General features: G+C 37.3%; 1 protein-coding gene across 3 annotated transcripts in view; it reads left to right on the forward strand.

Moving 5' to 3' along the window:
* The window catches only part of wake (ankyrin repeat and fibronectin type III domain containing protein wide awake), a 284830-nt gene that overhangs the window by 194681 nt on the left and 74824 nt on the right, over window positions 1-15325 (forward strand). The window contains exon 1 of one of the 3 annotated variants that reach the window (XM_089734494.1): window positions 6015-6405. The exons of the other annotated variants lie outside the window; for them this stretch is intronic. Coding sequence (XP_089590620.1) covers window positions 6324-6405 — 82 coding nt within the window. The 5' untranslated portion in view covers window positions 6015-6323. Of the gene's footprint in view, window positions 1-6014; window positions 6406-15325 lie in introns of those variants that run through there. 3 annotated transcript variants of the gene reach the window in all.

Here is a 15325-nt window from a genome sequence, read left to right on the forward strand (position 1 = left end):
TAGGTTGTGTTAATCCTTTTTTTTGTTGTTGTTCGAAAAGCAACTTGACCAACGATCTCTCTATCGACTCTATAGTAATCGATACTGGGGAAATGTAATATAAGTCCAAACGGATTTACTGCTATGCTTCTTATTTCAGACTATATAAGTTCTAATCTGAGGGATAGCTGTTATTCCCAATGCAGCTAAACCCATAACTGACCTTCGATGCGTGGGGGATTTGTGTAATCATAAAGAGGAGTACTCTCTCTTTCTCAGAGCTATGACTCTAATATTTGTTCATTGCCTTTGTAGGCAGACGAGCATACGGCCCACCTGTTGGTGATTGGTTACCGTCGCCCATGGACTTCAGCAATGCCAGGGGCAGAGCCAAGCCACTGCCTACCAACTATTTCGAAATATTGTACATACTGTAATTAAAGCATTCTATTTTAATTTATTTTAATATCGTGCTTTTTTATCTTTTCACTGTATCATTTCCAACGTTTCCAATATTTTATTAACGCATCACTAATGACTCAGTTAAAGTTATGACTAAAATGATAAAAAAAAAACTAATTACTGTCTATACATTGTCTTTTTTAATAATTATTGGTATTCACGTTTGCTCACAGAAAGATAACATCTTGACTTGACAGGCCTGGCTGTGGGTTTGACCTGGGGTTTCTTCATTACGATAAGAGGCTCCCAAATGTCAGATAAGTGGATAAAACGCTTCGAAATATTCAGATTTATAAATTGAAATCCGTAGATATCCGATGTCCTCGAAGATTTTTGTGACCTTCAATCAGAGACACGCAAGGCATCGCTGAGGCGAGATACGTCTAAGGTTTTTAACGCATTGCAGATATTATTATGTGGTATTTATTTCCTCACAAGACACCGAGGCTGTTCATTAGCTCCAACCAGTTTGAACAGTTATGTTCGGTGGTTTGACTTGTTATTGAACTAACACCGCAAGATCGAAACTGTGAGAGTATCGACGCGTTATTAGATTATTGTCTTCTGAATATTATTAAAATTTTAAAAGGGCCTGCGATCCAGTTTGGTATTTTCGGTCCTAAATTATCTACGATTTGAAAGGTATACAAGTTATTGTAGTTTTTTTCTAAATAGATCAGTGGTAAGAACAGTAGTAGTTAGAAGTTTCAATGATATTGTATTACGGTCGTCAACTCTTCAAGCCGGAACACATGACTACTTCGCTGCAGAAATAGGAAAGTGGCGCCTACCCATGCGGGTTTATGTGGTCCAAGGCCTTAACTAATAGTACATGTCGTTTGGCGATCGCATTTGGCTTCTTTGGTAACGACACTCATGAAAATAGAGCAGCCGATGTTTTCCACGCCCTACGTTTTATAGGCAAACTAGAATTGTAGATCTTAGATGCGTCGCAATAATGACTATCTCATCTTTCAAACTGAAAAAATTCAAATATTGATTATTATCAACACCAAAGCAATCAAATATTAAGGTGAACGAGACACTTCGCCTTTTAAACCTACTACGTTCCGTGATTGATAAACCTTGAAGGGTGTTTGCTATATTCGGAGAAAATCTCATTGTAGATTCATTCCTTCTTTAAATATAAGACCGCCTATTGTACAAATATATATGCTTCTTGACTGTTTTTTTTTCCTACCTAAGCTGATAGATAGCCTTGAGAGGCTATTTCAGCGTAACCTTAACTAGTAGGTGAGCTCACGGGGCTCAAACCGGAGTGATGCTAACACTGACCCTAAGGTAGCAAGAGCAGTGCTTCGCAGAATCTATTACCGGATCGGAAACGCGACCCATGAGAAGATCCGGCGAGAAACTCAGTGGGCTGTCTCTATGGGCTAATTCACTCGTCGAGACCTTCGTCGCAAGCGACGGGTTCGGCGAGGACGGTGACCGGTGCTTGTGGTACCTAAAAGCACCGATAATCTTACCGATAATGGATCGGGAAAATCCTGAGTTACCTAAAGGACCGTTAATGGATCGGGAGTATCCCTAATAACGTGCTTAGGGAAAGATGCATCGATGTCACTAACGGATTCTAGAAAATCCTCTACTTGACATTCAAGAATGAACGACTAATCTCACATTCACAGGAAACTAAATTAATTAATGTCAATAGAAAATCAGCAAATATTATCACAACAGAATCGCAGGACCGTTCGGATATCGTAAAAGTTAAGTTACAAATTTAAAAATATTGTATTATTCAGCCTATCCTATTCGGGTCTGTGATGGTTTTAGAAATCAGTATGTACACGATTTATACATATTTTGACATTCAACAATAATACAATTGTAATCGTAATTTTGATTTGAAATAATTTGCGTGACCTCACCGTTGATTATGTTCATTTTTAAGTTTAAATAATTACATCTATAATTGTAAGAGACCTCTGCTTCTTGAAGTTATTGATTTCTACTTCGTCGTCAGTTTCTCTGATCCAGCCCTTGCCGGCCACCCTTTCACTGGTGGTAGGACCTCTTGGGAGTCCGCACGGGTAGGTACCACCACCCCGCCTATTTCCGCCGTGAAGCAGTAATGCGTTTCGGTTCGAAAGGTGGGGTAGCCGTTGTAATTATACTAAGATCTTACAACTTATATCTCGAGGTTGGTGGCGCATTTACGTTGTAGATGCCTAGGGGCTCCAGTAACCACTTAACACCAGGTGGGCTGTGAGCACATCCATCCACCTAAGCAATAAAAAAAATATAAAAAAAACATAGATCTTCATTCCACCGAGCCTGAGTTCGCGTCCTGCAATTTTGCAAATTTACGGCCTCCACTCAAGCACACATTTATTTCAGCGTTTATCGGTCTGTCCCTACACACGGAAATGATATCGACGCTTGAAAGGCAAAAGTGACTAAGCGACAATGCATGAACTTTACAGTAGACTAATTTAAAGTTGAAATACCTGAAAACAAAATTTATTTTAACGAATCTAGCTGTAGTAGAATCTAGCTAGTAGCTGAAGGATTGAAATGATTTTAATAGATCTAGAAATATTTTTTTTTTTTGCGCATCAAATATGGTTATTGCCTATCATTTAGGTATGTACAAAGCAGTTATTGTCGCTTAGTCACGTTTGCCTTTCAAACGTCGATATGTAATTTGCATACAGAAAAACAAAAAAGCAATTTATAATTATTAGTACTTAATATTAGAAGTAATTAAGGATACTAGTGGGCCCCTGGTAGTCGAAATTCGACTATAACTAATGGAAATTATAAGTTTGTAAACTGTTATGATTACATTGTCAAGGACTATTACACTTCTTTAATCACAGATTTCGTCAAGACTACACTTTAGACAAATATTAATAAAGAGAAAACAATATTTAATCTATTCTCAATTTGACAGACTATAACTGACAGACTGCAAAGAAAAGTTTGACAATAAACAAATAGTATGCATGCGTGTGTGCGTCAAATACATGGTATGTAGTGTGTGTAATGTTTTCTTTATTGATTTAATGTATCTTTTATGCAATATTTTTAAAAAAATATTAGCATTGTGCACTTCTTCTCTATATTCTCTATAAGTGTGGAAAATTTCATATTCATCCGTCCGCGCAATTTTCGTAAAAAGGGATACAAAGTTTTTGCTTCACGTATTAATATATAGATTTATAACAAAACGGCATTAGTCTGTGAGTGTACCACTAATGACTGTATCGAGTATCATTTAAAGAGCCACCCCGCGTTGTCTTTAAAAGGCAACATGTATTAACAATATGGGTTAGGCGGGTACTTGTGGTTGAAAGCTAATCGTGCAGTGTTCTAGTACTTCCTTAGTTCGATTAACTCGCTGTAACAAGGTCATATGTTGTTTTTTTAGCTTCTGATTATTTTAGGCTGCTATTGTTGACATCTAAGCATGTGCTGGTGCATGTGCTGGTGACTGCTAAGCATGTGCTTTACTGGTGGTAGGACCTCTTGTGAGTCCGCACGGGTCTACCACCACCCCGCCTATTTCTGCCGTGAAGCAATAATGCGTTTCGGTTTGAAGGGTGGGGTAGCCGTTGTAACTATACTTGAGACCTTAGAACTTATACCGCAAGGTAGGTCGCGCATTTACGTTGTAGATGTCTATGGGCTCCAGTAACCAATTAACACTAGGTGGGCTGTGAGTTCGTCCACACATCTAAGCAATAAATAAAATATATATAATGATATTGGGTACTCCAGAATAAATAAACAATAAAAGACTTAATTGCGTTTTCTGTTATGTGTATAATGAGAAAACAACATTTAAAGCCCTTAATTTAATAAAATTATTATACAAACTGAATTTTCTTTTTACTTAATGTCAAACTTCACTGAATGACATTTAAGAAAAATCCTTTTTATAAAACTAAAGAGTTTTAGACTATGAAGGTTTTTCTTTACATATATAAAAATGTACTACAGTAATCGTAACATACTAATTGCGGTAGAGTAAATAAAACCTTGGGTGTATGCCCGCATGACGTGGTCTAGTGTGTGTAGTACCGCAAATATGCCGCGAATACACAAACCGTGAATATGAAAAAGTGCATTAACAAAGATATTGGAATCCTTTTTTATTAATGTATGCGTACCAATTAGATTTTCGAATAAAGAAATCTTTAGCTGCGAATATAGGAATTGTGTTGAATTTTTTTAATCCGCGAATAGTGAAGACGTGCATGATACAAGCACGAATGAGGAGCTTTTACTGTATTTAATAATAGAGACAATATTAATGCAAAGAAACAACTTCGTAGTTAATAATGCACCGAAAAAGCTACCGATGTTCGAAATATTGTATCCAGGCTGTTCATCTTTTCAGTGCTTGTTCTGTACTCTTTCAAGACCTTGGGGAAGTGTTATCACTACATAGTATAAAACAAAGTCGCTTTCTCTGTCCCTATATCCCTATGTATGCTTAAATCTTTAAATCTACGCAACGGATTTTGATGCGGCTTTTTTTATCTATACTTAATACTTAATAATATTATAAAGAGGAAAGATTTGTTTGTTTGTTTGTTTCGAATAGGCTCCGAAACTACTGGACCGATTTGAAAAATTATTTTTCCATTAGAAGCCGACATTGTCCCTGATGAACATAGGCTACTTTTTTTTTATTTTTTTTTTTTTGTTTCATGTGTGTTTTAATGTTTCCGAAGCGAAGCGAGGGCGGGTCGCTAGTAATGTATAAAGTGATTGAAGAGTAGGGTTTATATGTATAATAACATCCATTAAATAGTGGAGAAATCAATATTAAATTACAGTTTCCGAAGCGAAGTAAAGGCGGATCGCTAGTCATATAATAAAATAAAACCTCCAACAATTTATGAAACGGTCTTCTGCCGCAAAGTTATCACGCACACTATTTCGAAGGTAGAATGGGTGATTCTGTTGAGGTTTCGGCCTCAAAGCTCAACTATGGTGACGTCATTCATATCGTTGCCTTCATGAGCCATGGTAGCAACTTAACTTTCGTCACGCCGTATCGATTCCACATCTGCTTCAATAAAAGACGAGTACTTTTGAAGTTGATGTTATCGTTATGATTGAAAGATTACTGGTGGCCCGGAGGCCTTTCAGTTACACCACGACAGGTGGACGAGCAAAGGCTCAGCCAAGAGGGGTGGGTTTTTTTTTATTGGTTCGATGGATGGACTAGCTCTCAGCCCACCTAGTGTTAATTGGTTACTGGAGCCAACAAAGCTCGCCACAGAGATCGGTCCTGGGCTTCTTGCATCCAGCGGATCCCCGGGAACCTAATTAACAGAAGAACTATTATTATAATACTATGTATATACTAATTATATAACTAAATCCTTCGAAATTTCTATTTGGAAACTCATACCGCTAACAATATATCGTTATGCAAATCGGAACCTACGCGTTAGTGTTACTCAAATAAAAACAAAATACAATCACGCACAAAAAAAACCGCAGCCAAATACGATTAAACATTATCAGAAGACAACGGAAACCGGCCATTCAAATAAACAAAACAAAAGGTTCGCGACCACTTGCACTGTGCATATTTTAATCCGGGCCAAAGTCGAGGTTCGGGTTAAACTTTAAGGCTGAACACTTTTAGTATCTCTTTCACTCTAAGAGTTTTTGTATCTCCCCTCTCTTTTCATCGGTACAGCGCGCCAGCTAGCGGTAATTTTTGTCACCAGTTGACAGTTGTTGCGCTTGAGCGTACCTTTTGTGTAGTGTTCTACGTTACGACAATATTTTGTTACGTAAATCTTAAATAAAAATTGTATTAGCCGATTTTGTTGCGTGAAAATGTTGGTTCGTGTGAGAATGTGCGAAGTAAAAAGATGAGTTTGTGTCAGTAAATGAGTGTTCGGGGCCTAGTTGACATACACGGATTGTTTTCGAATTGGACACCAAAAAACAGTCTCAAGATTAAGCTCAAACGTAAGTTATGTTTAAGTTACACAAAAGTTATTGATAAAAATTTAAATAATCTAATAGTAATTTATAAATAGTACCTTCGACGGCTTTCACGATTTGTATACATAATTGAAATTCAAATCAAAGTTTTATTTGATAAAAGTTCTCTCGGAGAGGTCAAGTATTAACTTAATTGTAACTTTAGTCATATTCCAAGTTTTCAACAGCGCAATTAATGTAAAATTTTGGATTCTAAATAATTCATTTAGGGCCTTAAATTTAAAGACATTCGATTTTAAAAGTCAATTTAAGAACTCACTTTTAATTGACTCTTTTAAAAAATATATTTATTTTGACATTACTTACTACTTTCAAAATGAAATATATTAATTTTCAAAATTGATGACTACAATCCTTCTATTTGTCTAAGTTTTTAAAGTATATTTACATTGATTTGTCGACTGTAGTATCACTGATTGTGATCTAATGCGACCACTCATCTAGAACATGTAAAACCAGTAACAATCAAGTAAACACATAAGATAGTCTAACCTAAACATCAGCCCGCTGATGCGCCCAGGTAGCTGTTAGCAAATCGCACTCCTCCTAGCTGAACCCTTGCTCGCCCGCCCTCCGGCCTCCAGGACACCAGTAACCTCTCAAACATAAAAAAACAAGATAAAATTACCTTCCAATGTGACACAATAACAAACACTTTTATCGTGAGCGCCGCTACGTACTCCCCTAGTCATCCGCTATCGACACCTTAAATTAGTTTAATAGATCCACTCTCATACCCGTTGGACGCTTCTAGTTCTAACACTGGCCAAATCTACGACATAGACCATGTTATCAACTCGCTGAGCTTGCCGTCGGATCTACTCAATGAGTTACGATTCCGATACGGTAGTAGATATACTCGCTAAGCAGCTGTCGCTAGGGTTGAGGTTGTCAAATCCTCCCCCTCCTACGTGAACACGCGCTCGTCCATCCGTCCTAGTCGAGCTGGAAATGCCACTGAAGTCACATCAATCTCTCTAACCCCAAAAGCATTTTCTTCTATGGTATAGATGCCGGAAATACAAACAGAAGACGAACTCAACTAGCTACTCCCAAATTCCGGACAACAAGTATTTTTTAAAGATGATTCAGATACCCAATCGAACTAGGAACGCGTTATGTAGTAGTTAGGGATATCATTATCCAATGGAGAGATCAAACTAGGAATACAAAAGGAATCGCAACATTTAAAAATAACTAGGTTAATTGAGGCTATTAAGAAATTCAGTGACTTCTTCCACCGTGAAATCAATATCACGTCGTTGCATATTCCAAAAAAGTTATCACATCTGGTCTGGTCATCAGAGTCTGCATATTTCCACCAAGGTAACGGACCAAATGAACCAAAAGACGAGCTTATGGGCCTGTTGATGGTAGGTAATAAATACCGTGGCTCATGAATATCCACTATGACGTATACCACAGAATACTTCAGAGTTCTCCAAGAGTTCCAATTACTGGTTCATATCAATTAGATGTCACGTACCCAACGCTAATGCTTCAAGCGTTAGCCGTTTCGTAATCATACCGTGAATAATTTCTAATATTAATTTTACGTGACAATTTTTCATAAGCCAATACCATACCGTCCGCTTTCGCTGGAATCTAATAAACATTCAGCTTAATCGCTGTGTTAAAAATATGAAAAGGCTCCTTGTAATTCAGTGTAATAAATTTTTTATTTAGTAATCTGCGAATACTTTAAATGTCATAGCAAATTTCGGGGGTTCTTTTGAAGTAAATTTTGAAGAGTTTGTAGTCGCTTTTTCCGTGCAGTTTTGATTAATATAGCAATTAAATTATATATTTTTATTGATGATTATTCATATTATAGGCCACTCAATTGAGGCTTCAGTGGCGGCAGTTTTCGGGGTTGTAAAGTCTATAATGACCCTTAATCACTTTACACCAAGTAGGCCGTGTAAACAATTACAAATTTACTTAAAATAAAATCTGTTTCAAATTTCCAAAAAGATAAAACCAACGATAGATTCAGCCGTTAGATTGGATCGAATTAGCTGTAGACAAACTAAAATCCACAAACAAATCCAAATTGACACAAAAACGGCACTATGCTCTTTTATTTAAGGATTATTTTCGATAACATGGACAGCATATTACATTACACGTAGTGCTGGACCGGACTATGCCAAACATGCGGCGCGTGATAACCTATAACCCAAATGCGGGCTCCGTCGACTTTATATGAAAATATTTCTGCATATGGCAGAATATATGCGGGCCCTGTGGCAGGTATAGCAAAGATAACTATCACTATTTATGTACCTTATGGAATTATGTTTTTAATTATGTTTATTAGCAGTTACCCCATGCTGACTTTTTGACATGCGGTAACATAAAATTTCCTAAACGTCCTTAGGGCTATACTGAATTCACTAAAAAAGCTATTAGACGCCTGCAGTGCCTAACACTTGGTGCAGCCATAGCAACTTTGACAACCATACTCGTCGAACTCTTTGAGGAGTTCAAAGTGAAACCATAAATTAACCCATTAAGTTTCTCGCTAAATCTTCTCAGCGGGTTGCGGTGTCGATAAAGCAGTAATCTAATTCGCGAAGCAATTGCCCTTCAACCGTTAGGTCTTCTTCAGAGGCACTCGGGTAGCTGTTAGAGAATCCCACCACTCTTGGCTGAGTCTGTGTTCGCCCACCTGTCTTGGGGAAACTGAAAATACCTCACAGTACCTTAATCATTCGATCCTTCAGAAAAAAAAAAGTTTCTTGAACCCGCACGCGGGTGTTGCTATCGATCAAGGATACTGAATCTTTAGAATAATTCATTGGATGTATGCTTGCAGAATAAACGAATCTTAATGTAAAAGTAACTTTGATTCCTTTAGGCTGAACAGAGCATGGCATTCACAAGTCACTTCATTTAAATTGCAATATCTTTAGATTAATACGTGAAGCAAAAACTTTGTATCCCATTTTACGAAAATTGCGCGGACGGAGGAGTATGAAATTTTCCACACTTATAGAGAATATAGAGAAGAAGTGCACAATGCTAATATTTTTTTTAAATAATGCATAAAAGATATTATTATATTAAATCAATAAAGAAATATTACACGCACTACATACCATGTATTTGACGCACACACGCATGCATACTATTTATTGTCAAACTTTTGTCCTTGACGTCTGTTGTCAAATTGAGATTAATTGATCGAGATATTGTTTTATTATGTTAATATTTTTTATAGTGTAGTCTTGGCAAAATTTGTGATTATAGAAGTATAAAATACAATCATAATAGTGTACAAACTTACATTTCCAATTAATTATAGTTGAATTTCGACTACTGCAGGACCTCTAGTAAATATAATGCTACCAAAATGATGTAAAATTTCTAAGCTCCAAAAATCAGCTGCATGAATATAAAAAACAGTTCGTATTTTATATATATGGGATATTTCTGTAATCTCATCTCAATCTTTTTACTGGTGGTAGGACCGCTTGTGAGTCCGCGCGGGTAGGTACCACCACCCTGCCTATTTCTGCCGTGAAGCAGTAATGCGTTTCGGTTTGAAGGGTGGGGCAGCCGTTGTAACTATACTTGAGACCTTAGAACTTATATCTCAAGGTGGGTGGCGCATTTACGTTAAGCAATAAAAAATAAAAACATCCCACTAGCTCGTAATGGTGAAGTGCATTAAAATATTCTATTGAAAGTATCCCTATACAATAACTGACGAATGTTTTAATATATAATTTCTGCGAGTAGGTACTTAGTTAAAACAATTGAAATTTATCGAACGTACCGCCTAGTGTGTCTGGTGTCGTTTTCGTCTTATGCATGCTAAGCACACGACGGGGAATTCATTCTGCTTTAGGCAGTTGTGAATGTTGTGTTACGGATCTAATAAATATGTTTTATCGATAGCGCGACAAATTATTTTGTAAATTTATTTTCATAATTTTGAAGAAAATTTGAAGTCTTAAGTTAGTTGTAAATTAACTACTAATTTCAAATGTCTAGAAAATTCTTCTCTCATTAATGAGGAAAACAAAAAAAAAATGTATCGACAGATTGTCTAGATGTAAAATATATTCAAATGTGCTCAATTTATGACAATTTTTATCATTTTTATTTTAATGAACAAAAAAAAAACGTTAGGACTAACAGCATAATATTATAAATACGCCATCGTCGACTAATCAATTGAAAACTAAAATCGATAAAACAGCCACTTAATTCATCACTAGTGTTCCTCATTTACACGAATAAACATTCTCGGAAGTTGATAAGGATAAGGTGTCAGGTTTAATTGTCGAGTCGACCATCTGCGCCAGGATGTTTGTATTACTTCCGAGATTTAAACTGCTCTGAACATTTAAATGCCTTTAAAATGATGAATTATAATTACAACTCTTTAGCTAAATAAAAAGATTCCGATTTTGAAATTTAGAATCTACCTTGTACTCGTATACTCGCGTATTGAACAATATGTCTTCTAATGAATATTAATAATGACGTTTAAAAAATAGGTTATAAAAAGCTAGTTTTTCTTTTTGGAATATTTTACCGAAATGATCGGATGAGCAGGGTGATTTGATCTTTGTCGTAGAAAGACATAATACACACATATGTATTTAAATTCCAATTATGTTTTTTTTAATCAAATTCCAATCTTGCATTATCAGGTGGGTAAGAAATCTATCTTTATATATATGTACTTCAAAAATAATCCCATTTTTTTTCTATTGCCGCTGTAGGCAGACGAGCACACTGCCTACCTAATGGTGAGTGGTTACCGTCGCTTATGGACTTCAATAATGCCAGGGACAGAGCCAAGCCGTTGCCTACCGTTAAGTACTCTCCACCAGCCCTGTTTGAAGAAGGACAGGTCATAGCGCTCATTCCAAAGCACCATTGATTAAAGGCATCAAAAGGGTACCGCATTCTTTAAATGTGGCGAAATCAACAGCTTTCTACATATCGTTTGGGGTCACGTAACGGACGATAAATCGAATCGAGCGAGCACTTATTGAATATATTACGATACATTACTGTCAGACTTGGCGTGAAAAAATGACTACTCATTCAGAAAATTACAGCACGCGACGTTACCGCACTTGTAATAACCGGTATAGAGTTACATGTAATAAATCATTTTAATTTTAGGGAACAAAGCATTACTGAATGCTGTTTATGCTCTAGCTGATATCGGGTTGAAGTTTATTTTTCAAATTTCTCATTACCGCAAAATAACGTTTTGGAGTTTACTCCTTTAGAATCGATTTACATATATAGGCCCGGGGTATGAAAATTATGGGGACCAAAATCGTACTAGCATGTCACACGAAATGCGTTATGCGCATTTCGTGTGACATGCTAGTACATGCGCCGGCAGTCCGCCACAAAGCCTCGTACTGATCGCGCGTTTCTCTCATTATTGTATTTTCATATATTTGTTAGTCGTTTGTTTTGTGTCTCGTTAATTTGTTAATAATCTGTAGTGTATCGTGTTGTCGTAATATAGAACTATTTCTCGTATTGTTTCGTTTAATTTTTTATATCCAGTAAACTCCAGTCGTGCGTCGGAGCGGACACACACACTTTTTTTTGTTTTTATTTTTATTGCGTAGATGGGTGGACGAGCTCACAGCCCACCTGATGTTAAGTGGTTACTGGAGCCCATAGACATCTACAACGTAGACGCGCCACCCACCTTGAGATACAAGTTCTAAAATCTCAGCATAGTTACAACGGCTACCCCACCCTTCAAACCGAAACGCATTACTGCTTCACGGCAGAAATAAGCAGGGCGGTGGTACCTATCCGCGCGGACTCACAAGAGGTCCTACCACCAGTAATTACGCAAATTATAATTTTGCGGGTTTGATTTTTATTACACGATGTTATTCCTTCACCGTGGAAGTCAATCGTGAACATTTGTTGAGTACATATTTCATTAGAAAAATTGGTACCCGCCTGCGGGATTCGAACACCGGTGCATCGCTTCAACACGAATGCACCGGACGTCTTATCCTTTAGGCCACGACGACGAATTACTCAAATTAAAGTTCAGCGTCGGTCGATGGCAAACATCACTCCGGTTCACACGGGCCCATTGACCGCGTCCGTCAGCTGTTCTCGTATAACTAACGTGACCATTTTTTTATCGTGTCAAAGCGGGACGCCTACGGAATTTTGTATGAAATGTAATATATAAGTGCAAAATAAAAAAAAATGCTTTCAAAAATGACTTGAAATAACTTATTATGGTATCTTACTTTCACTGACATCTTAATTCTTACACCAACTTGCCCTTAAAATAATATTTATAGACAATTTCGTAACAATTTATAGACAATTTTACTGGTGGTAGGACCTCTTGTGAGTCCGCGCGGGTAGGTATCACCACCATGCCTATTTCTGCCGTGAAGCAGTAATGCGTTTCGGTTTGAAGGGTAGGGCAGCCGTTGTAACTATACTTGAGACCTTAGAACTTATATCTCAAGGTGGGTGGCGCATTTACGTTGTAGATGTCTATGGGCTCCAGTAACCACTTAACACCAGGTGGGCTGTGAGCTCGTCCACCCATATAAGCAATAAAAAAAAAAAAACAAGAAACTACTTTTTTACAGCAAAATTAGAGTTACTTTAGTATGTATTTTGTAATACAATAAGGATTTGGGATAAGTAAGTATTCGGCAAGTTTCTGATAAACACATGCACAACAGATAAATGAAAGCAGGACATTTTTGTTCTCGTCGGGGACAGCGGGACGGACAGCCTGAAAGCGAGACAATCCCGCCCAAAGCGAGACGTATGGTCACGTTATGTATAACCATTCGTTGCGAAAAACGCAAGCAATTAGTAAACTTATTTCTCGGTCAAGATTTTTAAAAGTCTTTCATAAAATTTCTTTCAGGCACCGTTTTTTCATATATCGTATTTTCAACACATGAACTTTTAAGTAGAACAAATTTAATTGTGGTTTTAGCTGTAAACTAGCGAGAAGAGTTTAAGCTAACAGTTACTAAGTATTAGTCTGTCTAAGTTTTAACTTAATGATTACCTTTACTTGAAAGTTGGCCTTTGCTGTTTAACATGAACTATAGTAAACTTCTTATTAGTGCACTATCTTTCCTCTTTTTAGTCGTGCCGTGATCATCATAACTGATGATCGTGGCGGGTAGTCATCTCTCTATCTCGAACGTCACAATCTCGCCGTCAATTAGGTGGCCGGCCACGTGACCTTTTAGTTTTTAGTTTAGTGCACATGCGCATATTAAATTAATGGTACGGTAAGTTACGTTCGTGTCTTTGATATTGGCTTAGAAAGCCGACGAATATATGACTTTTACGATGTTATCGTCTAGCCACAGTATCTATAATCAGCATCAGTGCGCCATTTCGAAAAAGCGGCACGACACGAGAACCCTCTCATTGTGGCCGCCGGTAACTACATACTACATTCCTGATCCTGCGGACCGAATGGTAAACAGTCGACGTCGCCCAAAAGACGTCATTTCGGATCCTTCCGATCCACTACTAGACACATTAGATAGCATCGGTCATCGTTCTCGTCGAGCCCGTCGCTTGTGAGGAAGGGCTCGGCGAGTAAATTAACCAACAGGCACAGCCCACTGAGTTTCTCGTTGACCTTCTCAATGGGTCGCGTTTCCGATCCGGTGGTAGTTTCTGCGAAGCACTGCTCTTGCTAGAGTTAGTGTTAGCAACGTCTTCAGACTTGAGCCCCGTGAGCTCACCTACTAATTCGGTTCGATTAATCTAGAATAACGCCCTGAGGTTACTAGAGTAGGTAGAAAAAAAAGTCTAGGAACAGCAGTGCCGGGGTTTTAGCCGCAGACTACAGTATTGTACTAAAAAAAGTTTATATATCCCGACGGAAAAGATGTTTGTTTTTGTTCGTAAGATTTTCCAGTTGTTAACCTAATAAACACTTCTTCTTCTTCTTTGTTGAGTCGCAATCCTAAGTAAGCAAGATATTTTATAAGATTGTTAGCGTTGAAGACATCTAATTCCTCACAGAATCGACGTTTTTCGTTCTCTTTTCCGAATCGGTGGTAGGGTTTTATTTTAACAATCAAAAAGTGTCAAAATGATTTTGATATTGGCACTGTTTTTTTTTTCTTTTGAAACTATTCTAATCATATTGCTTGTCTATTAATAATCGCCAGGTCTTCTTCCGTTACGATTTCGTGATGCATTATAGCCTACGTACATTAGTTAATGTCAGTCTTAGAAAGGCGTCATATTCGTACAGAGTTGACTGAATGGGACGACTCATTCCTTTGTTTTCGTTGCTTCATTGTAAGCCGCAGACACATTGCCAACTTATTAAGCCACAAATGTTTTCTTATTAAACATAGTTATGATTAAAAGGCTTTGGCCACGTTGGTCGCTGGAATTTACGGTTGATCGTAATCGATAAATCTATATATATAAAAATGAATTGCTGTTCGTTAGTCTCGCTAAAACTCGAGAACGGCTGGACCGATTTGGCTAATTTTGGTCATGAATTGTTTGTCAAAGTCCAGAGAAGGTTTAAAAGGTAGATAAATATGAAAAAGCTCGGAATTAAATAAAAATAACAATGTTATTTTTCCTTTAATGAGTCCCTCATCGGACGGATTCCTTTTATTTGTTTTAAGTTTATTTTATACAAAAGTTCAGGTCTTTTATTTATCGATTGAGGCACTATGAAGTCTGCCGGGTCAGCTAGTTACACATAAATATTATAACAGACTGTTAAGAATATTAACACGTTGACTGCCATGTAGGTCGTCGATGTCCTACGCGGCGCACTGAAGTAATTATGTAGATTTCTCTCTTTGATCTCTTGATAAGGCACCGGAATATCTAGTAGACTCTGGTAAAGGGTGATATCTGA

This window comes from Bombyx mandarina, chromosome 17, assembly GCF_030267445.1.
Source record: "Bombyx mandarina strain Sakado chromosome 17, ASM3026744v2".
Taxonomy (NCBI): domain Eukaryota; kingdom Metazoa; phylum Arthropoda; class Insecta; order Lepidoptera; family Bombycidae; genus Bombyx; species Bombyx mandarina.